A 22860-nucleotide genomic window follows, 5' to 3' on the forward strand; every position below is an offset into this window, starting at 1 on the left:
ACTGCCAAACTTCGATGGAAAAGGTGGACATCAACGTCGGTGAAAGAGGTGGGTGTCGAACGTCAATGAAAGATAGGTAGGTGAGGTAAATGATCCACAGCTGTATTTGGCTATCAGAATAACCATTCACGAAAAGCCCGCGGTGTGCAAAATCAAATGTCCTGGAAGTCCAAAGTGTAAATAAATCGTCTCCCTCCAAGCCAATGTGTCCCGATGGAAATGGGGTACAATGAGCCTCCGTTGAGCTAACAGCTATCTCGCATGCATGAACTTGTCGTAAAGAGAAAAAGGCCATCCCATCAGAAAGGAAATCTGTTCTGTACCCTCCTCCAATGCATTAAAGTTAGAATCCTGCCAGACAAGGAGATGGGACTATCCTGGACATGCATCTATGGAAATAGTTGTCTGAGGACCTAAATGTCTGCATGCATTAGTCGGATCCGATTGTGAAATCCATAACAATATATTATTCTCTGCTCACATAATCGACTTCTTCTTGCATATCTTATCCAACAGGTTTATTTGAGCACACGACGTGGAGCCTGGGTGATCAATCGGATTTCAGACAATGGTTATCCACTCGACATTGTTACCATTCGTCGCTACCTGAACGTTATCCCTATCCCTGAGGCTCTGATGAACTTTCTTGCTGAACGAAAAATAAACAGCCGGTTTAATCATTCCAACTATGGTTTACAGGCCAGTCACAGGTAAGTGTTGCTTTATTTTATTTTTCTTTAAATGATCATAATTTTTGATTTGCACTTCTTACAAAGCACGACGTAGTTGGGTTGAGAAATGCGTGGCCTTTTTCCTGAAGAAATGCATGAACTATTTTGATTAAAAGCTGTGTTTTTTGTGTGCAAAATGGCCATGACGTTTTACATATCTATGATACAATTAAGTTAAATTTTATTTTGATTTCCTGACCGAACCAAAAATAAGTGACCCAATTAATTTGAGCATGTTTCATTATGCCGTCAGCTGATGAGGATCACCAAGATATGTCCCGTTTAAGGCCCAGTCACACCTTGATGTTTTAGCCAGCAATGGCAACGTATTAAAATGTATGTAAAGCGCTGGCTTACGTTGAACTTTTGATGTTTTTTTTTTAAAGATTCGGACGTATTCATAACGACTTGGTCTTATGCATAAAGTATGAGTAACGGACACAGAACGTTTCGTTGTGTTATAGATAACTTATACCAACGAATGCTGAACCTGTTGTCGGCCTTCACAACCTATCCCCAACGATAGTCAAACTTATGCATAGAGCGCTGCACGTATCGCCGACGATCACGTGGCGTAGCCTATTAAAAGGCCGCCGCACAACGATTCAAATCATAACCGCCGCAGAATTGGAAGTGTCAACATCGCAGTCACACCTTGGCGATCTTGCCAGCGTACGCCGACCTCTGAAAAATGCGTCTAAAACGCTGGCGCACGTCAAATACGGTATGGGTAAGTTTCGTATGCGTGAATAGAACGCTAAAGTACGCTATCATACGTCGTATTAATTGGAGTACGTCTTGTAATTTTAAACATGTTGAAAATTTTACGACGTACTTGCCGTATGACACACGCTCCGCATGCGATGGGAATAAGTTGTACGCGCAATATGCGATCGTTGACGCACGTTACTTGAAAGGTACTCATAAGTCGAAACACGTCAAGGTAATGGTTAGCGTCAGTGTTCCAGACTCCCGGTTTTTTTTTTTTTCTTTGGGAGGACGGTGTTCAGTGTACAGTGCGGTTACGATTTAAATTGTTGAGCGGCGGCCTATTAATTATATTATATTATAACTGCACTAGAAATCGAAGTGTCAAAATCATCATCATACCGAAGGAAGGAAGAAAAAAAAAAACCAGGGAGCCTGAAACACTGATGCTAACCATTACCTTGATGTGTTTCGACTTTGAGCACCTTACAAGTAACGTGTGTCGATGTGTGTCACCGATCGCGTAACGTGAGTACAACACGTTACTCATAGGTTAGAAATAAGTTTTGGGTACGCTAAGCATTACCTCGACGTGTTTCGACTTATGAGTAACTTACAAGTAACGTGTGTCGACGTGTGTCAACGATCGTGTGACGTGCCTACAACTTATGGCCAGCGTTATGCGGAACGTGTGAGTCATACGCTGACATAAGTCTTAAAATTTCAAGCATGGAGAATTTGAGGACAACCGAAAAGTACAACGTTTAAAGCCAGCGTACAACGACGTATGGCAGTGTTTTTCAGCGTGCTCTCAATGTTATCAAAATTTACCCATAACGTATTCGATGTGTATCAGCGTTTGAGACAAATTTTCCAAAAATCGGCATAAGCTGGCTAAAACGTCACGGTGTAATTGGGCCTTTACTGGCACTCCTGGCAGCAAAAATCTCATGAGGTGGGAGTCATCTCCACCCCCCCCCCCACCACCTCTCGTGATGAACGCTCATGCAGTCTGCTGGGAGTGGCCTACATGCCAGAACAAAGTTGGCAATAGGTACTGCTCGGGTTATAACCACGCACCTGTGGAATGACTTCCTGACCGTGCATGATCTTACCAATCATGATGTGGCCTTTGCACGGCACACACAAATTGATAAGCTGGATTTCTGAAACTTCAGTTCATTGACAAGAACAAGCCGATTGGATTTTGGTTCAGGTCCAGATGCAGATCTGGCCTATCAATGGAATGTAAAACATAAATTGTTCAGTCTGATGGAGGTATGCGCTCTACTGAGTACCGTTCTCATTATTTTATGGTTTTCCTGTCCTATAAAATCCCATCACCTGTCCTCAACAGTGATTTCAGCTTAAGTTTATAATATTCTTCGGATACAATGTGCAAATAATTCTGCCCTACGAAAAGTCTTCGGTACACATTCCTTATTTTCCATGGGACAAGTTGTCCATCACAGTGGCACATGCTTGCTGTGTACAGAGACAAGATAGAAGTAAATAGACATTAAATTTATTCATTTCATCTGTATAAAGCAAGTTTTACTCAGCGATTTATGCTAATATTCAACGATTTATTTGCAGAAACGAGGTCCTGGGTCTTGTACAACAATTAACGATGCCTCGAACCCAGGGAGCACACAAACGTTCCAATTTTCAAAGAGGACGAATTGTTGGCTAATCAGAAGGTGGAGTCAGCCAACGTCAGCTCGCTCAGAAGTCAGATAGCACAGAACCTTGGCATTCCACTTTTTACGGTCAATCGGGTGATTGTGCAATTCACCAGTGAAAGCAAGGAATCCACAGCTTCCCGTTCTGGTCGATCTGGGCCCTCAGAAAGGTGTCTTCAAGCAGTCAAGCGGTCTATTGAGAAAACTCCCCATTGCAAGGCAGCAGATGTTGCAAAGGAGGTCCAAGTTAGCCCAAGAACTGCCATGTTGTACTTTCATCAACTGGGCTACTTTCGGAGAGCAGCTCGGAGAAAACCTCTTCTTCGACCAGCCAACATTCAACGGAGAAAGAAGTGGGCTGACGAGATGGCCAACAGACCCTTGGAGTTTTGGCAAACGGTAATTTTCATACGGGTCCCAATTTGCTCAATTTTCTGAAAGTGGAGACGTTTGGGTCTGGAGACTTCCCAATCAAGAGTTCTCTTTGAACTGATTGCAGTGAACTGTCAAACATGGTGGTTTTTTCGAGATGGTGTGGGGAGAAATCCGGAGCGCTGGTCGGTCAGAGCTTGTGGAGTGTGTTGGCAACATCAACTCTATGATATAATTTCTATCCTCGAGGATGGATTCTCACCATCTTCTCCACTACTCAGATGGTTCCAAAAACATGGAAGGTGGAGCTCCATGCCACACTCCAAAAAAGACCAAAGAATGGCAGGACAGAAATGGGAACAAGCGAATTCCATGGCCAAGTCGGTCTCCTGACATGAATCCATTGAACACCTCTGGGCCATATTGGATCGAACTGTGTGGAAAAAGTCCAGGAAACCAACATCACGGGCAGAATTGCTAAACCTTTTGCAGAAGCCTGGGCAGAAAACCCACAAGATAAAAATTCAGAACTCATTAGTTCCATGCCTGAAAGACTAAAAGCTTTGAAATCTGCAAATGACAAGTCTACCAAATACTAGTGTAAGTCTTAATATGGATGAAATGCTCTTCAAATGTTCAATAAATAAATTCTTTAAAAATCATGGTGTCTTTACTTCTGTCATGTCTCTGTACTGTCCCGTAGAAAAAGAAAATACACCAATTGTCAGGTCAGGTCAGGTATGGGAGCATGTGCCAGAACAGCGCGTCGCTGCGTCGACTTTCTGCCGGTACTCCAGTGGTCTCCGTTTGGCCTTCCCCCAGGCAGATGCCAGGCCCATCCCCATCTCCTTGAGATGCTGGTCAACCTGCTGCAACCATGAGGCACGTGGTCGGCCCATTGGCCTCCTCCACTCACGAGACTCCTTCGGTGAGAGAATCTGGTGAGCAGGACCAGCGTCAGGAAAACGAGCCACATGTCCATACAGCCGCAACTGACGCTCACGGACTATGCAGGTAACAAATCTCATCCGAGTCTCTCTCAGCAACCGCTCGTTGGACACAAAATCTGACCAGCGACAGCCAAGGATTCTCCGAAGAGACCTGGTACCAAAGGAATTAAGTTTCCGTCTCAGATCATTGGTCAGAGTCCAAGTCTCGCATCCATAGAGCAAGACTGGAAGCACCAAGGACCTGAAGACTCGGACTTTCGTCCTCCCACATCGGTACCGGCAGCGCCGCACCCCATGATCCAGTGAATCAATGACTCCCCAGGCCCGACCCAGACATCTATTGACCTCTGACTCACAGCCAGCAGAGACATGAATATCACTGCCAAGGTAAGTGAATCTCTCCACGACCTCAACATCCTCACCACAAACAGACACAGACAGGACAGCAGCATCGAAGATGTCAATGAAAGCCTGGATCTTAGTTTTGAGCCAAGAAACCCGTAATGCCAGCAGCTCAGACTCCTCATTCACCACCTCGAGGGCCCTCAAAAGGATATCTAAAGTCTCCGCAAAGATGACTGCATCATCTGCGAAATCAACGTCCGAGATCTTGACATTCCCAAACGACGCACCGCAGCTTGATCTTTCCGACATCCTCCCTAAAATCCAGTCCATACAAGTGCTGAAAAGTGTGGGGGCCAGTACACACCCCTGACGAATCTAGTAACAACTGGAAATAAGTCACAGTTGGTACCACCACACTTCACAGCATTCTCAGTGCCAAAGTAGAGTTCAGACATCAGATCGATCAGTTTTGGTGGCACCCCACGAAGACCAAGAATCCTCCAGAGGGCATCCCCATTCACTGAATTGAACGCTTTGCAGAGATCAACATAGGCTGCAAGCAGCCCCTGCCGAAACTCTCGTCTGTGTTCGGTGAGGACCCGAAGAGCAAGGATACGGTCAATCGTTGACCCCTTTGGTGTAAAGCCTGACTGCTCTGGACACTGGTGCTCAAGCAGATGGTGGCGAACCCAATCAAGAATTATCCGAGCAAAGACCTTGCCCAGCACAGAGCAGCGTCACCCCTCGGTAGTTGTTGCAGTCTTGGTAATCACCCTTCCCTTTCCAGAGAGGGAAAACAAGGCCCCTCTTCCAATAAGTTGGGATGATGGCTGTATTCCAGGCAGAACACAAAACTGCATTCAAGGACACGAGTACAGCAATTCCACCAGCCTTGAGAAGTTCAGCATGGATGCCACAGATCCCTGGAGCTTTACCCCGTTTCAACCAGTTCACCACAGCCCGTGTTTCCACAAGCGAAGGTGGACCACAGTTGATTCGAGGGTCAGCAACAGGGATTGTAACACCCTTGACATCCAACTCGACAGCTGGGGGATCAGCCTGGTACAACCGCTCAAAGTAACCGGCCCAGCGGGCCTTCACTTCAGACTCCTCTGTCAAGAGCCTACCACTCTCTGCTCTAACTGCAGTGCTCCGAGGGATGGGCTTGGATGAACGCAATGCGCGAATTCCCCTGTAAGCGGGACGAGAATCACCTGTCCACAGGTGATGCTCTACCCCCTCACAGATTCCTCGCACATAGGCCTCCTTGTCCACCCTTAGTGCACGTACAGTTTTACACCTCAGCTCCCTGAACAGCTCAGCTCTGCCATTCAGCCTGGCCCTGTGACTCTGGTCAATGGTATCCAGCGATGAGCTTGTGGGCGCTGAAACCATGAACCAACCACCCTAAGTCCATGACTTCTTGCAAAATGAAGGAACTTAGTGCTATTCTGGTTCATAGTTCCAGACCCATGGGGAACAACACGTCTCATAACCATCCCTATCAGTTCCAGTCAATGCATTGAAATCCCCCAAGACTAGAAGTGTATCTCGTCTGGGGAACTGATCAACCACTGACTCGAGCGTGGCGTAGAATGTGTCCTTCACGGTGAGGTCACTCGCCTCAGTCGGAGCATAGACAGAGACCAGGGAAATGACACCTAAGGAGTGACGAATCCTTAATCTCATAATACGCTTGTTGACTGGTGTTACCTCAATTATCATTGGGGTCAGCTTATTGGACACAGCTATAGCAACTCCTTGAGTATGGTAACCATCATAGCGACCAGACCAATAGTAGGTGTAACCACCCACCATTATCTCGCCGCAATCCGGTCTCCGAACCTCAGAGAGAGCTGCAATACCGATGTCCAAACGCTTGAGCTCAGATGATAACAGAGACAGGTGATCATTCTCTCTTAGGGATAGGACATTCCAGGCATCCACCCGAAGGGACCACCTCAGGTTAACCCAAGGAGACCGCCGTCTGGTGGACGACACTTCAGCACCACTCCGACACACTCTCATCGACATCGACACACTCCGATGTTACCCCATGGTTTCCCTCCTATCATCAAAGATTGGGGGTCCCGGAGGCTTTGCCCCAATCCCGTCATCCGGTGAGCTGCCCTGCGAAGGGAAGCTGCACAGGAGGTACTCCCACAGAGTGGGTTTTCAGATTTTTTTGCGTTTTTGTGTTTTGCGGAATGAAGGGTTTTACGGTGGCCGGAGTGCAAATCCTGCCACCAACCTCCTAATAAAAAATACCCCCAAGAGGGAGTGCCGGTCATCTCTGCCAGAGGTTGAAAGTAACTCCTTGCCAGACTGGAATACGGGCAGTTCATAAAGTATGTACGCTCTACTTCCGGGTTTCAAAACCACCCACCACCCTCTGTATGCAGCCAAGTGACCACCCACCCACCCCCCTCATACATCGCTAATCGCTTGCAAAGCCAGCAGTTCCTTATGAACCGATGTTTGTAAGTCATGACGATGCAGTCCCTAACGGTGTAATTTACCTTTTTCTTTTAATATCACAGCACGTCATTTTTGAAAATAAAAGTACAAATTGACATACAAGACAATGTTATTGTCATAAATGAAAGTAAGTGCGCATATAAACTTGTGTTCCATTGTTTTCATTAAATCTGACAAAAGCTTCAAAGGTAATATTTGTCTCGGAGAGTTCCGGTTCTTAAGTTAATACTTTTATTTTTGTATGTACTTTATGAACGGCACATACGGGGAATCAGAACGAAGTTTGAAGGGCTATAAAATCGGAACGAGAGCAAATTTCAAAAAAATGGTTCGTGTTGTTCTAGATAATAGTCCATAGTATCTGAATCACTCATAACATTTGATCTCTCTTGATAAATGAGGGAGGAGATACGATTTGAAATCGACGATTTTCGCAACTTTGACAGCCTCGTGATGTTCACCTCGACCTTGGACGACCTTGAAAGTTAGATCGTTGTGCATGTCTCATCGACCTCTATCCATTCCACAATTGGTTATTTGTCTCCACTCGGTTTGATTGTGGACGGACGGACGGACGGACAGACGGACAGCCTTTGAGACTGGGGTTACTAGGTCATCTCTACTGAGATGATAGAGATGACCTAAAAAGTAACCCAACTGCAGGAGGACGTCCGCAGACACAGTTGGGCACTAGATATGGATGGCCGTTGGCTCACAAGGAGCTCCTCCGCCCTTTGACAGGTTTTGTTTTTAATCCTGCTGAGTGTCCATATCCAAGCACTCTCCTCACCAGAAAACCTGGTGGGGGAGACGGTTTAGTCGCCGACAACCCAACCATGGAACATGTTAGTACAGGTTTACATGGTGCCTGTAGCAGGTCACATATCTAACCTGACCTGACAAGAGATCTAACGAATTGTGATGAAATAGTAATAGTCCGGGAGCCAACCTGTGTACGAGGCTGTTTTAGGGTTGGACCTTACAGCCTCTGCTATAAAATTTTACACCCCCAGGATGTTTAGATATATGTTTGCAGTTCATGAAAACCAATGTTGGCAATTCATAAGCTCTTGCGAAAAATTTTGGCGGCCGTTTTTGTTTGAGGAAGATTTGAAAAATTTGATAAAACAGCAATTGTCAATAAAATTTCTAAAAAAATTAAAAAATCACATTCATGAAAAATAAATGTGAACTAAATGTAAGAATTCAATCAGTGCATTGTAAAATGACAAAAAAAATTGCCTTTGTGAAAGTAAACCTCGTAAAAGTACATAATTTTGTGAAAAATGCCTTAAAAATAACGTTTTTTGAAGATGGCCTTTAGAACTTTTCTTATCATAGGCAGATGCTGCATTAGAATACTAATTTCTCTTAATGTGATATGAACATGGTATCCATGGCTAATTAAAACAGCAAATTTGATTGAGTTCTATCAATTTTTAAAGAGAAAATTAACATTTTTGTCAACCAAAGTTACCCCTACCCCCAAAATCCTCTTACTCTATTGAACACAGTTCGGTTAAGGTTTGCTGGATCCAGGTTGGGTACTTCACAGTTCACTCTTCCAAAGGAAAATTCAATGGTGTTTGGAGTGACATGGCCCTGGAGCAGACATACAACAATGAAGGGAAGACATCTCTGTTCAAACGCATATCTCAGGCACCAGCTGCTCGAGATAAATATGTGAAAACAGCACCATTTCTCACAGCTGTATCAGAGAACATAAAGTCTATGGCTAATCTAGGCCAACAGGAATCTACTCATCATGGAGAAACACAGAAGCAGGCAACAGAAGAACATATGCATGTTGAGGAGATCAAGAAAGTGATATGCCAGCAGATGATAAACCCATTCCAGTGTAACAACCAAGTGGTTCTGCTCAATAGAGCAACTAGTGAGAAGGCTGCTTCAAAAGACTTGGTCCATGCTCAAGCTAAGGGCATGGAAGCCATTATGAAAGCAGAAGAGGTGGTCTCTATTAAGATTGAACCACTGAAGCTGGTAACTTTCTCCTCACAGAAGAAATCAAAACCATCAAGGAAACAGAGTTTAATCAGGATCTATCAAGATGAGACTGCAGCTACACGTGTGCTGTGTTTCTATCGAGATGCCGACCCAGTCACAAGACAGATTGCATTTTCCCATGAGTGGACAGACTATCCATCATCACTGTTTGAGGTTGATCCACGCTTAGCACAGGGGGTTGTAATGCGCAAAGGCAACGAGTCTGATTTCGTGGCAGTGCTAATTGCTGAAGCTGAGCAGGATGTTGTTTTACAGCTGCCATCATTACCACAGAGTGACCTATACACAGTTTATCTGGTAGACACAATGGCATTTGTAAATAAATACCAAAAAATGGGTGCGAAAACATTTGGTGAACTTCCCCAGCTGTATCTTCGCAAGCAGGTGTATCCTGCAGTTGAAACCTGAAATGTGCAACTGTGTCAACATCATTGGTGATCAGTATGATTTTGATGATAGCCATACTTTGAAGGGTGATGAGCAGCAGAGGAGAAACCAGACAGACCAGGCAAGACAATTCTCACCATCCAAGAGTCTAGAAATTCCGGACTGGAATTTATTCATGAAGAATCCAAGAAATAAAGGAAATCTTCAGAACTTCATTGGCACTTCCCTTTGTGAGAGTCCTGAAGCTATTCCAGATGGAGTGACCATCATTCTTGGTAGTATGATGGAAAACAAAGGTCACACTCTTTCCATCACATCAGCATCAAGTTCAGTTCTGGACTTACCTTGTGAAGAACATGAAGAGGCAGACACAAGGATTATTGCTCATCTTGCGTATTGTGTGGAATATCTTGATCACCATCGAGCTGTTGTGCATGCAACAGATACAGACATAATTATGCTGTGTATATATCACTTCTGCTGCTTGAACACATTGCAAGAACTCTGGATACAACGGCAGAATCAATACCTACCTATTCATGAGCTGGTAGAAGTGTTGAGCAAGAAGTACCAGAAAATCCTCTTGATGTCGCAGCTACACTTCTGTGCACATATGTGTTGTGTGGATGTGACACAGTGAGCTACCCATTCAGAAGGGGAAAAGAAGAGGTCAGGTCAGGTATGGGAGCATGTGCCAGAACAGCGCGTCGCTGCGTCCACTTTCCGCCGGTACTCCAGGGGCCTCCGTCTGGCCATCCCCCAGGCAGATGCCAGGCCCATCCACATCTCCTTGAGATGATGGTCAACCTGCTGCAACCATGAGGCACGTGGTCGGCCCACTGGCCTCCCACTCATGAGACTCCCTCGCTGAGAGAATCTGGTGAGCAGGATCAGCGTCAGGAAAACGAGCCACATGTCCATACAGCCGCAGCTGACGCTCACGGACTATGCAGGTAACAAATCTCATCCGAGTCTCTCTCAGCAACCGCTCGTTGGACACAAAATCCGACCAGCGATAGCCAAGGATTCTCCGAAGAGACCTGGTACCAAAGGAATTAAGTCTCCGTCTCAGATCCTTGGTCAAAGTCCAAGTCTCGCACCCATAGAGCAAGACTGGAAGTACCAAGGACCTGAAGACTCAGACTTTCGTCCTCCCGCACAGGTACCGGCAGCGCCACACCCCATGATCCAGTGAATCCATGACTCCCCAGGCCCGACCCAGACGTCTATTGACCTCCGGCTCACAACCTGCGGAGACATGAATATCACTGCCAAGGTAAGTGAATCTCTCCACGACCTCAACATCCTCACCACAAACAGACACAGACAGGACAGCAGCATCCAAGATGTCACCGAAAGCCTGGATCTTAGTTTTGACCCAAGAAATTCGTAATCCCAACGGCTCCGACTCCTCATTCAGCACCTCGAGGGCCCCCAAGAGGATGTCTAAAGTCTCCGCAAAGATGACTGCATCATCTGCAAAATCAAGGTCTGAGATCTTGACATTGCCAAACGATGCACCGCAACTTGATCTCTCCGACATCCTCCCTAGAATCCAGTCCATACAAGTGCTGAAAAGTGTGGGGGCAAGTACACATCCCTGACGAACTCCAGTAACAACTGGAAATAAGTCAGAGATGGTACCACCACACTTCACAGCACTCTCAGTACCAGAGTAGAGTTCAGACATCAGATCGATCAGTTTCGGTGGCACCCCACGAAGACCAAGAATCCTCCAGAGGACATCCCGATTCACTGAATCGAACGCTTTACAGAGATCAACATAGGCTGCAAGCAGCCCCTGCCGAAACTCTCGTCTGTGTTCGGTGAGGACACGAAGTGCAAGGATACGGTCAATCGTTGACCTCTTTGGTGTAAAGCCTGACTGCTCTGGACGCTGGTGCTCAAGCAGATGGTGGCAAACCCTATCAAGAATTATCCGAGCAAAGACCTTGCCCGGCACTGAGAGCAGCGTCACCCCTCGGTAGTTTTTGCAGTCTTGGCGATCACCCTTCCCTTTCCAGAGAGGGACAACAAGGCCCCTCTTCCAGTCAGTTGGGATGATGCCTGTGTTCCTGTGAAAAGAAGAGCGGCACAGGTTTCTCTGGGACTGATAGGAAACCTTCCCCACCTTGTTGATTTTGGAAGAGATAGTGAAATGGCAGCAACAGAATGTGTCATTGATGAGGCCAGAGTATACTGGACTGCTCTGCATGGCCAAAAAGGGTTCAGCTGTTTGGATACCCTCAGGCAGCATATGTTTGTCTCTTCAAAATTAGACCTTAGGTCACTGCCAGCAACAGAAGATGCGTTTTACTTCCTTGTTTTAAGAGCATTGTATCAATTGCTTCTGTATAGACGTGCACATCTCAGTGACCGAGCACTTCCCCCAGCCACAACATTTGGCAGAACCCTTATCAATGGAAAACTGGTCCCAATTCTCATGTCTAAGCCAGCCAAGCCAAACATAGACAAAACGGTGTCTTGCATGTGCAAATTATCCAAATGTCTGAAACGATGTTCATGCAAAAAGGCTGCTGTGCCTTGCTGAGTGACATGCATATGCCTTGGTCAGAGAGGTTCATGTGGTGGAGTTGTTTCAGAGAGTGACTCTTCCTCTGAAGAGGATGTTTCATGTCACAATATTGTGTTAATCCATTTCTAATTTTATCTTCCTTAAAACCATGGCATGTAAAAGTATGTTCTTGTTCCTGACCCCATTGATAGTCAAGCATTTCTGAGTTACATAAATCTTTTGTTGTTTGACATATAACCTTGTCAATTGAAGGTAGGTTAAATCTACACCAATTGTGATATTGTAAATGAACTCCTCTTTAATATGAGGGGTCATTTGTGTATATAGGTTTAGTGGTTATGATTTTAGGACAATATGAATTACCCCTACCCCCATCCTACATCTTCGCTTTTGCCAACATTTTGTTATCAGAGGGGGCTCGCAAAAGTGTTGACTGTGTTGTTGCGCAAGAGTTTCACCATTGCCAACATTGGTTTTCATATACTCAAAGGGTGTCTCTTTATGAAAATCAACACAAAAATTTTATAGCAGACCGGGCAATTTTTTTTTTAATTTTGATCGGTTGGCTCCCGGACTATAAATGTCCTAAAACATAGGATCAGGTTTTTTTTTTATAATTTCTATTGTAGAAAACATTAAATTTGGTGGAAAATTATAAAGCAAGACAAATACTAGAAATTGAAATCAATCTGAATATCCCAGCCAAAGACATACTGTCATGGTAAATTTGAAAAGGATGGTTAAACATTGGTCTTAACATCAATTTTGAATAATATCAAGTTTCTTTCGCTGTCAAGTGAAATCCTGAAAGGTCGGCTCGAACAACTTCCACTGAATAAAGATGGAATAAAATGAGTTGCCTTATTTTATAATATGGTGACTGACAAGGACTAATTACTCCGAGAGGACGGCGTACTTTTTTTAGGGACCACGATCACAAGTCACCCCTAAACTTCCTGCAGGATCCCACGCCCAGTTGTTTTACCATGCACAAAAGCCCGAGTGTGAGCAGGTACTCTGCCGGCGATTATGCAACAGACTTTAGTCAGTCGGCCGAGCGGAACCAATGTCAGATAACCGATCACTGCTGGCCAAACACCTCGGCAGTCTTACACCGCCATCAAAACAGACAGAATAAGTCAGGACACTATTTCTTGAGGAAATGGCTTTTATAGTGCTGCAGAATGGTGCCACATAACAGAACAATTGTGCATTTTGGGTGAAAAGCACGAAAATTGGCACAGATGTAGCTTTTAATGTGCTGAACATTTTTAGATATGGGGCCATTTCAGTTTCTTTCCAAGATGGCCGCCACTGAGTAAAAAACTGCTTTCTGACTTGTTTATAATATTCAAATGTACCAATTTCATATTTTTCATGCTCTTTAACCGTGATATTGCATAATTAGTTTCTATACTGATGTTTACATATTTCAACAATGCAACAATTTTAAAAATGGCGCAGAAATCCAAGATGGCCACCTTGCTTAAGCTGTTGAGGAGATCTACCTCCATATCTTGTGCAGTGTTATCATGAGACTCAACTATGTCTTTCACATGACTGCGCCACCTATAAAGCAACAAGAAATAAGCATATAGGCACAAGCAGTGCGACAGTTCAGTGTTCACATTCACAATAATCTACTAGTATTCGAAATATAAATAAATATGTGTTGGCAGATGCACAATAAGCGAGGTCCTACGACTAGAACATATTGAACTCACCTGGCATTGTCCTGCAGTGCTGTATACATTCTTTCATATGAAGCAGGCGGGAGAACCGAAACTTCTAGTACTGCTGGTTTTTTTTGTATGTAGGGAAGCCGGTGGTATGCTGGTGTATTCCTCTAGCAATTCTGTAAGGACTTCTCTTTAGACTCACTTTGCCGGAGGATCTCTGTGTCTCTCTCTACTCCATGGACATCATTGTTCGGGTGCTGAAAGAGGGATATTCCTGTGCCATGATATGCCCCTTGAGCAGTCGTGGAAGTAGGATTGTGGTCTATGTTATCAACTGCACTTGTGGTGAATAGACCATGGCGTAAGTTTTCAGGACAAACAACATGTTCTGCTTCATATCTTGCACGAACTTCATTACCCAAATCCTTTGAAATGGCAAGTACTCTGTCATATGATACGGAGAGCCCAATGTCATACATTGTCAATCAACTCACGCTTTCTTGTCCTGGCATGGATGAGGAGTCCGATGTAAATAGCCAGGGATGTCTCATGATCCACACTGTGGTAGTGAGAGGTGGATCCTTCACGACGTCGAATTACGACATTTTGGCGTATAAGCTGCAAGACAGTTAGTATCACCTGGGTATCAGTGGCATTGCTTGATTGCTGCACTGTGTTTGATCCACCCATTATCATCCCAACGAGGGTCGTCAGAGACTTAGAAACTGATTGGTGCTGACACTCCTTGGAGAATTTCCCCATAAATACAGACTTTTCAAGCTTCAGAATCTCCTTACGAACGATTTCAGCTGCCTTTGCCAACACGATGGCCTCCTCGTCAAAGTCACTTTCAAATGCCCTCTTTAGTGCCAGTCCGATGTCATCCTGAAAAGCAAGAAGAACGTTCCTGCCTTGTTTGTGGGCTTGTAAGTCTGGTATGTTGGCTAATATTCGTTCTTTCAGTCTGGTCGAGTGTTCTCGAGTAGATGTGTCTGCTCCCAGGTCATTTAGTCTTGAAGTGTAAATCTGATTTAAATCTGCTAGTTTGAACACCGGTGCAACATCATTCTCCATGCTTTCTGCACGAGTCTTCAATATACGAAAGCATCTCCGCCAGGACAATGCTGTGCAGTTGTTTATCAGAAGAACTTTCTCCACTCTCAGAGCAATTCACCGACTCTGCTTTCTTGAAGAGTGTTTTTAAGCAATTGCTGTGGTACATTGCATATTGGGACATCATATCTCCAGCGCTCAATTTGGCAACTAACATATGGTCTCGCACAATTTCTGCACATCGCCGAACATTTCTGTCTGGTTTCTTCGTCGATGCCTTATGGAGTTTATCTGATTTTTCACCTCAAAAGAAGCAAGTGTCTTGCTATGTTCTGGCTGTACCACTACTGCTGTAGCGAGTGACTTTCTTTTTTGGCTAGTCACTGTTGGTTTCGCACTTATCTCTTTTCCTGTTTTCTACCCATTGAAGTTTGGTATTGTTGTACTTATCCTTGCATTTTTTGTGTCATTTAGCTGCATTAGACTTTAGAGTTGAAGCAACTCCTGTTCCATTGTCTAACCTTGATAAGTTTATCTTATCTGGAAGACTGAAGCTCTTTGAATCTTATCAAATTACCTGCAAGATTATCATAAAGTGTACCAATGTCAATATCAGTTCTCTTTGAATCAGCTAGGCATCACAGTGGTTCTTTTGATGTCTCTTGACACAAATTGAGTTTTGTCCAATCTATTGGCGATGATGATTTAGATGTTGAAGGAGTTTCTGGACGTTGTCTGGGGTCTAAAATCTTGAAGGATTCAGCCATTGTTGGTATTTTGATTACTACACCACCACCACAGCTTCTACAACTAACAACAGCATGCACTGTGATATGGAGATACTGATCTGAAAGAAGAAAATGAAGGATGAATGAATGAATGAATGCGTGCGATATACACAGATTAACTGGAAGAACGTTAACTGTGATGCATGGTACAATTACCACTTACAGTTTCATGTTTGTCACCATTTTATCATGTAGCAGCAATTTTTAATTTGAAAGCCATCTTGGTTAAGAAATGAAGAAGATGTGAAACTTAAGGTAAAAGTTAGTGACATTTCACATTTCTGGTCAAATTTCCAACCAATCATAGGAAATATATTCCTTTATATGGTTGTATCGGTAATTTCGCCCATGGCGGCGGCCCTTTTGAAAATGACCGCCATATTGGAAAAAATTCAATTGGCCCCATATCTAATACTGGTCAGGAGGTAAAACACGACAACTGTGCAAAGTTTCATGCTTTTCACCAAAAGTGCACAATACTTCCACCATTCTGCAGCACTATTAGTGGCAGTCATCAAAATGCAAGTACTTACAAGGACAGAGAACAATGAAACGACATGCATGTACAACAATTAATGACAGCATGTGTACTTTCTCAAATTATCCCCTGCATGACATACACATCTTCAGAACATTTTCCGTGACTTAGCACTGTCCAGTATGCTGGCATCATGCATCCGATGTGGAAGGGAGAGGATGGGTGATTGGCAAGTATGATGAGATGAGGGCAGAAAGAGATAGATGGGGATAGATCAGACCCCTGCACACCTCACACTTGTTGATCCTGACTCACATGTCCTGACTGAAACCGGAACCCTCTGTGCTCCGCTCCTGCTTCTCGTACAGCCGCAGCTCCAGCATTTCCTGGTCGGCCGGTGACATCACTCACACCACGTCTTCAATGTGTCTATTGGCGGGATGCCTGGGTGAAGTAGAAGAGGCAGAGGATCCAGCTACGCAGCCAGCGGATGTGGGCGCGTGAAGGTGAAGATGCACAATAGCAGAAGGCGAAGACACAAGGAAGACAGAAAAAGGACAGGGACAGAAAATGCCAGAAAGAACAAAGAAAGAAGAACTAAGTGTGAAGCAGACGATGAATGGTGAGAAATGAATAGACGAAGGGGAGTGACAAAAAGAAACTCTTCGGGTTGGATTCATGCCACCAGAGAACGTAGCTATTGACTTGCTCCAAAGTCTGAATGAACGAGAAAAGTGAAAGGAAGGACAGAGAGAAGGACACAAAGGACCCTTCTGCATGTGAATGAATAAAAAGATAGTGAACAGCCCAACACAGTCCGGAAACCCTCTCAAACTCCAAATCTCTGAGCTTCTCAGTGTTTCCCCCCCTTTCTCAAAGAGGCTTTCTGCTCCCCTTTTATAGAACATCCAACCCCCTTTGATTAAGCCTCACCCCCCCCTCATCCATTGGAGGAGCCACCTTGGGTTTGGGTTTTGGCACAATATAATTTTGCAGGCGTTCATAATCATGAAACCTGTTTGAAGCGGTTTCAGGGGCGTCTGAGGAAAATGTCCCTCTGATGCTGTGAGATATGACAGATGGCTTGTAGAATGATGAAAATGACACACATGGGATATCTACTACACAATCACAATGCAGACCTATCAACACAAACTTTAAATAATTAAACTAAACGGTATACGATGAAATAACTGCTTCAACTATGTGAGGATCTCCATTGGACTCCCCAAAACAATAACAATACATTCCAGAGACCACTCCAAATGCTGAACATCTTTTGCATGTTATTATCTTGCCAAAACAAAGTTTTTGCAAGATATGTTAGTCAGCTTGTATGTTTTTTTTTTTTGTTTGTTTGTTTGTCTGTAATCATGTATAAAAAATTCTACAGAGCACAGTTATCCTTGGAAATTTTTGTAACTTCGCATATCAGAGGCCTATAGAGGTCTCTTTCAGTGCACAAAATTTTGAAGGTCAAAGGTCAAGGTCACTTTGGCGCAAATCAGGGGAGTCGATGAAACCCCTATTTTTTGAGTAATTTTGATCGGATCGTCTTCAAACTTCATGGGAATATAGTTCATGGGCTGGCGCTCAGCTGATTAATTTTTGGTGGCGATTGGCCTTGACCTTCATGGTTAGCGCCTAAGGTCAAACATATTTGACCCCAAGGTCAAATTTTCAAGTTTTAGGAACCATATCGTGTAGTACCTCAAATTGAACACCTCGATGAGTGCTTTCTAGATATGTCAAGCTTGAGACATTATGACGTCATTTGGTGACGTTATGAGGCAAACGCATATTTTTCATGGTTACTCTGTAGAACGATTCTCATTGGAATCTCTCGTCGGCAGATATTCCTCAAGGAGTCGCTCCTGGTGGATAGCAGCTCTGTTCACCTCAGTGTGACCTTAAAGAAGTCACACGTGGTCACCTTTTGGCAAGATACGGGTCACCCTGCGGGTGACATTGGTTTATTTATTTGTTTTGAAGTTGCAGCTATCACTTTTACAGTATCTCAAACAACAATTTAAACACACATCCATTTGCACATGCTACTTTACACTGTGTAACGACCTTCAACCTTCAATCAACTCAGAAACACAAATTTTCAACACATTAAAATGAAAGAAGGTTTACTTGTCTCACAACACCTCTGGAGATGTCGATCGAGCTGTTATCAAGGATGATTGATGGTCGATAGCATCTCTGTTGGGGCAGAGCCAAGATGGAGGGCAGGACCATGGCCAAGTCAGGCTTCCTTCCTATCTTGGTCAATAGACATGAAATTCTGAGCACTGGTTCAATACAAGAGTTTCAGTATTTTAGTGTGTGGCCAGAAGTGTTTTAAGGAGGGTGGTTTCAGACGTCATCTCATCGGTGCTTTCTTTCAGCACTTAAAACTCCATTATTGAGTCTTCGTGAGCAGGTGCGGTTTATAGCGACAATGTGATGGTTATGCTGAAAATGTTCGACATGGGTTCAAGAAGCTTGTAATCCAAATCCTGAATACCACTGTCTTCAGCCAGATTTTAATAATCCACCTGTGGTATGCAACCATAATAGTCCTCACCACTCGCTCGCCGAGCCAATTAGCATGTTGACATGATGTATCCATTCCTGTTTGATACATGAATCCCTTATTGATATGTGTTTGCACAGATTTAAAAATCAGATTCCAACAATCAATGATGAACTTTCAAACCGCATCATTACTGGCAGCGTGATCGTGAAGCCAAATGTTGCAGAATTTTCAGAAACGGGTGCAATATTTGATGATGGTACTAAAGTTGACAACTTGGACTTCATCATATTTGCCACTGGCTACTCCTTCGACTTCCCCTTCCTCGAAGTAGATCACACACTTACTGTACGTGGAAACGTTGTTTCTCTTTACAAGAACGTGTTCTTACCATCCCTGCCTCGACCAACACTCGCAATCATCGGCCTGGCTCAACCCCGAGGAGCGTTATTTCCCATTTCAGAGATGCAGGGCCGCTGGACTACACGTATCTTCAAAGGTGCCACTTGCATACCTACATATACTTTCATTGAAAAAAAATGGTAATTGGTGTTACACGATCATATTTGTACCAACCTCCTGCACACCATGTGGTGGTCAATGTTAGTGCTTTATTTGTAATGAGTTTCACACATCTATTGGAAGTAGTTTATCGTTTGTTTGTTCGTTTTTTCAATATTTTTGCAGGATTGGCAAAATTGCCAGATTCTACTGGAATGAAGAAAGACATTACAGAAAAAAGAGAAGCATTGAAAAAAAGGTAAGTTGCAATAATGATAAAATAAATCTTTCAAATAATACTTTACCGTAAAAAGGCACCACCGTTGGCCTGGTACCCTTGTCCTACAATAACAAAAAAAAAATAAACAAATTATATTTTAAAAAAAGTCTTAAAAAACAAAATATTCTTATGGATTTCAGAATTGGTTCCGACTAATGCATACAAACATTTAGGTCCTCAGACAGTTATTTCCCTCAATGCATGTCCAGGATAGACCCATCCCCAAGTCTGGTGGGATTCTACCTTTGATGCGTTGAGAAGGGTATGGAATAGATTCCCTTATGGGATGGCCTTTTTCTCTTTACGACACATTCATGCATGCGAGATAGCCGTGAGCCCAACGGAGACTCGTCTACCCCCTTTCCATCAGGACACATTTGCTTGGAGGTGGACGATTTATTTACACCTTGCACTTAGAGCACATTGATTAAGCACATTGCAGGCTTTTCCTGAGCAGTTATTCTGATGGTCAAATATGGCTGAGGATCATTTACTACACCCACCACTTTCACCGACGTTGACACCCACCTCTTTCCATCGACGTTCGACACCCACGTCTTTCCATCGATGTACGACACCCACATCTTCCATTGACGTGTGACACCCACCTCTTCCATGGACGTAAGCGTCCACCTTTTTCCATCGACATTTGGCAGCTCTGTGGATGGTTGTTGTTGACGTTTTATGAGCGCTTCACATTTTTGCTCTGTAATTACGACAAATAGCTGCTTTGTGCCGTTCGTCCAGTTGCCGTTACAGTGCCGTTGCAATGATCGCGAGATTAGTAGTCGGTGACGTGCAACGGTGTGCCAATAGGCAAGGTGGATTTGGCTGAAGTCTGCTTGAGGCTTCACCCAGATGGGCTGCCTATAATAAGGACGAGAAGACCATTTTTTGGTGAGCTGGTGGCAGTTGGGTTTGTGCGAGTTGGTGACAGCTGAGCGACGACTATTTTCAGCTCCAGTCAGTTGCAGTCAGACTGTTAGTGAGCTGGCGGCAGTTGGTGACAGCCTTGCAGCTCTGATCGCTGGTGATAGCCTTACAGTGTCTCACAGCTGTCTGATGGTTGTGGTTCCTGACTGTGGGTGATGATTGGACGGTTAATGCTGGTTCTGCTGGAGATCTGTTCTTGGCGTCACATTGATTGGTGTTCAAGCCTGTTTGTGAGTAGGTGCACAGCAAGGCAGGGCACTGGAAGTGGTCCAAGGCACGCTCACACATTTCAGGACGTTTTATTTGATGCACCAGACTGTATTTCTCTTCCCCCTGAATGATGTGCTGGGTACCCTTGTCTCATGTTTAATTGTTAAGTAAGGCATACTGATAATGATCTGCTCTTTGTCTCTTTTTCCATAAATGCCTGATTAATTCTTTATTTACTTGACATTATTGTGATTAATTTGAATTTACTTATTATCAACACAACAAAATAAAATTTATTTTTTCTTGTTGACGTTTCAACCTGTCCGTGCTTGTCCTTTCCTCCCATTGATCCAGCATTGTCCGAACATAGATATACTGGGAGGTAATTACCAAACTAATTAACCTGTTATAGTTGGCACGCACCAGCGGTTAAACGCTCGGCCGCCCTAATTAATATCTAATCAAGATAAGATTGGTGCTTTGCCGAGGGCACGTTCAGGAAGCCACGGGACCTCAAGTTAAATGGAAAACTTAGACGGTGGACACTGGAACTCGTGGTTAACTGATTAGCGTTCGTGGTTCTAAAGCAACCCATCATGTGTCGAAGTCAATTGTGAGCACTGGCCCCAGATCCGGCTCTTCCGAGGAGAAATGGGGATTAACCCCCTCATAATACACAAGGTACCCATGGCCGTAACAATATCTTTATTTCAATTATTAAAGAGTTCGGTTATTATGCTTCACCAAAATACCGAGTACAGATTATTTGTCCTGATATCTGCAGCAAAATATTTTAGACTAGCAGAGTACTTGCCCTTCAGGCGATCTTCTTCCAAATCATGCAACCCGTTCTTCTGATGCATATACCTTTTATTTGGGCGGTATATAGGCCACTGACAGCTCTGAAAAGGGACAAAAAATAACCCAGTTACTTGTAAGAAGCAAAAACGTACTTATTGAGTGTAATTAAAAACACCTCACTGAAATGGAAAACATGGAACAAGAATACTGCACTGCAAATGTTGCGGACTTGTAATACCCTCCAACACCTGGCGTCAGCGGGGACACATGATACACATTTACATGGAGAATGAATGATGGCTTATATATGTGCGTCATTTTTTTTTCAAGATCAGATCATAGATGGCCGCCTGGCGGCCCTTTATTGTAACCCCCCCCCCCCCCCGACGTTGAAAACGTTCTCAACCATTTCTCGGACATGCATGTACCGATGTTATTTGATGTAGAAACTTCGCACACATAATGAATGAGTGTGGACCTTCTGTACAGTGTTTGAACAACACACAAGGAATTAGAGGCATGCTGGCCTTGGTTCAACCACTACCCATAGTCGTGCAGGCTGCGTTGGCACAGGATGAAGGCAAGATTGCATCCACGGTCTTTCAATGGTCTTTGGAACAGGGACGAAGTAGAGAGATGTCTCCTTCAATCTCAAGACGTTTTTTCAGCTCGTATGAAATTGGAATTCCAGATAAGGTATTATCGTGCACCGTCCATCCATCTCCCATTTCGATTTCTCCGGCCATACCGCAGAGCCGATTTGGCTGAAATTTGGCAGCAACATTCCGCTCCTGACTGGTAACAGGGATTACAAAGTTTGTTCCAGTCACGTGACTCATTTGGTCAAAATGGCTGACTCAACAGATTTGTTCAAAAATCTTCTCCAAACCCACCAGTCAGAATGCTCCCAAATTTGGGTGACATTATGCCAGGGTAGGATGTTAAACTGTGGAGGTTTAACAATCACTTGACCAATCACTTTAACAATCACTTGACTTGATCAACAATCACTTGACCAATCACTTGACCGAAAGTATCAAAATGGATGCCTTTGTCAATTATTAGGAAAATCGTGTCAATTACTTCAAAAATCTTTCTCTCTCCAGACCCACCAGTCAGAATGCCACCAAATTTGTGTTTCCACATTAGGCCAGGGCCCAGATAAGTGACAGGTCCAGTGGGCCTATTTTTTTTTCATCTTGAACGACAAGCCCCAGCACACACACATGTGCATACACAGTTTTATTTCCTCAGGACCCGCCTTTATCGCAGCAGGCCCCCTCCTTAGCTGCACACTAGTGGGTGGCGCCACCTTTCAGGCTGCCCACCACACGACAAGGCTCCACAACTCACAATCCTCAGACCTGGCCTGAATTCCTTGGCCAAATAGCTTATTTCATTT

General features: G+C 44.1%; 1 protein-coding gene across 4 annotated transcripts in view; it reads left to right on the forward strand.

Moving 5' to 3' along the window:
- Positions 1-22860, forward strand: part of LOC147026191 (flavin-containing monooxygenase 5-like) — a 187298-nt gene that overhangs the window by 163014 nt on the left and 1424 nt on the right. For all 4 annotated transcript variants that reach the window (XM_085881350.1, XM_085881348.1, XM_085881351.1 and 1 more), the window contains exons 5-7: positions 517-710; positions 18874-19232; positions 19421-19493. In XM_085881350.1, the coding sequence (XP_085737476.1) occupies positions 517-710; positions 18874-19232; positions 19421-19493 (626 nt within the window). The remainder of the gene's footprint in view (positions 1-516; positions 711-18873; positions 19233-19420; positions 19494-22860) is intronic.

This window comes from Eptatretus burgeri, chromosome 5, assembly GCF_056783735.1.
Source record: "Eptatretus burgeri isolate ZD-2024b chromosome 5, Ebu_testis_v1, whole genome shotgun sequence".
Classification (NCBI taxonomy): domain Eukaryota; kingdom Metazoa; phylum Chordata; class Myxini; order Myxiniformes; family Myxinidae; genus Eptatretus; species Eptatretus burgeri.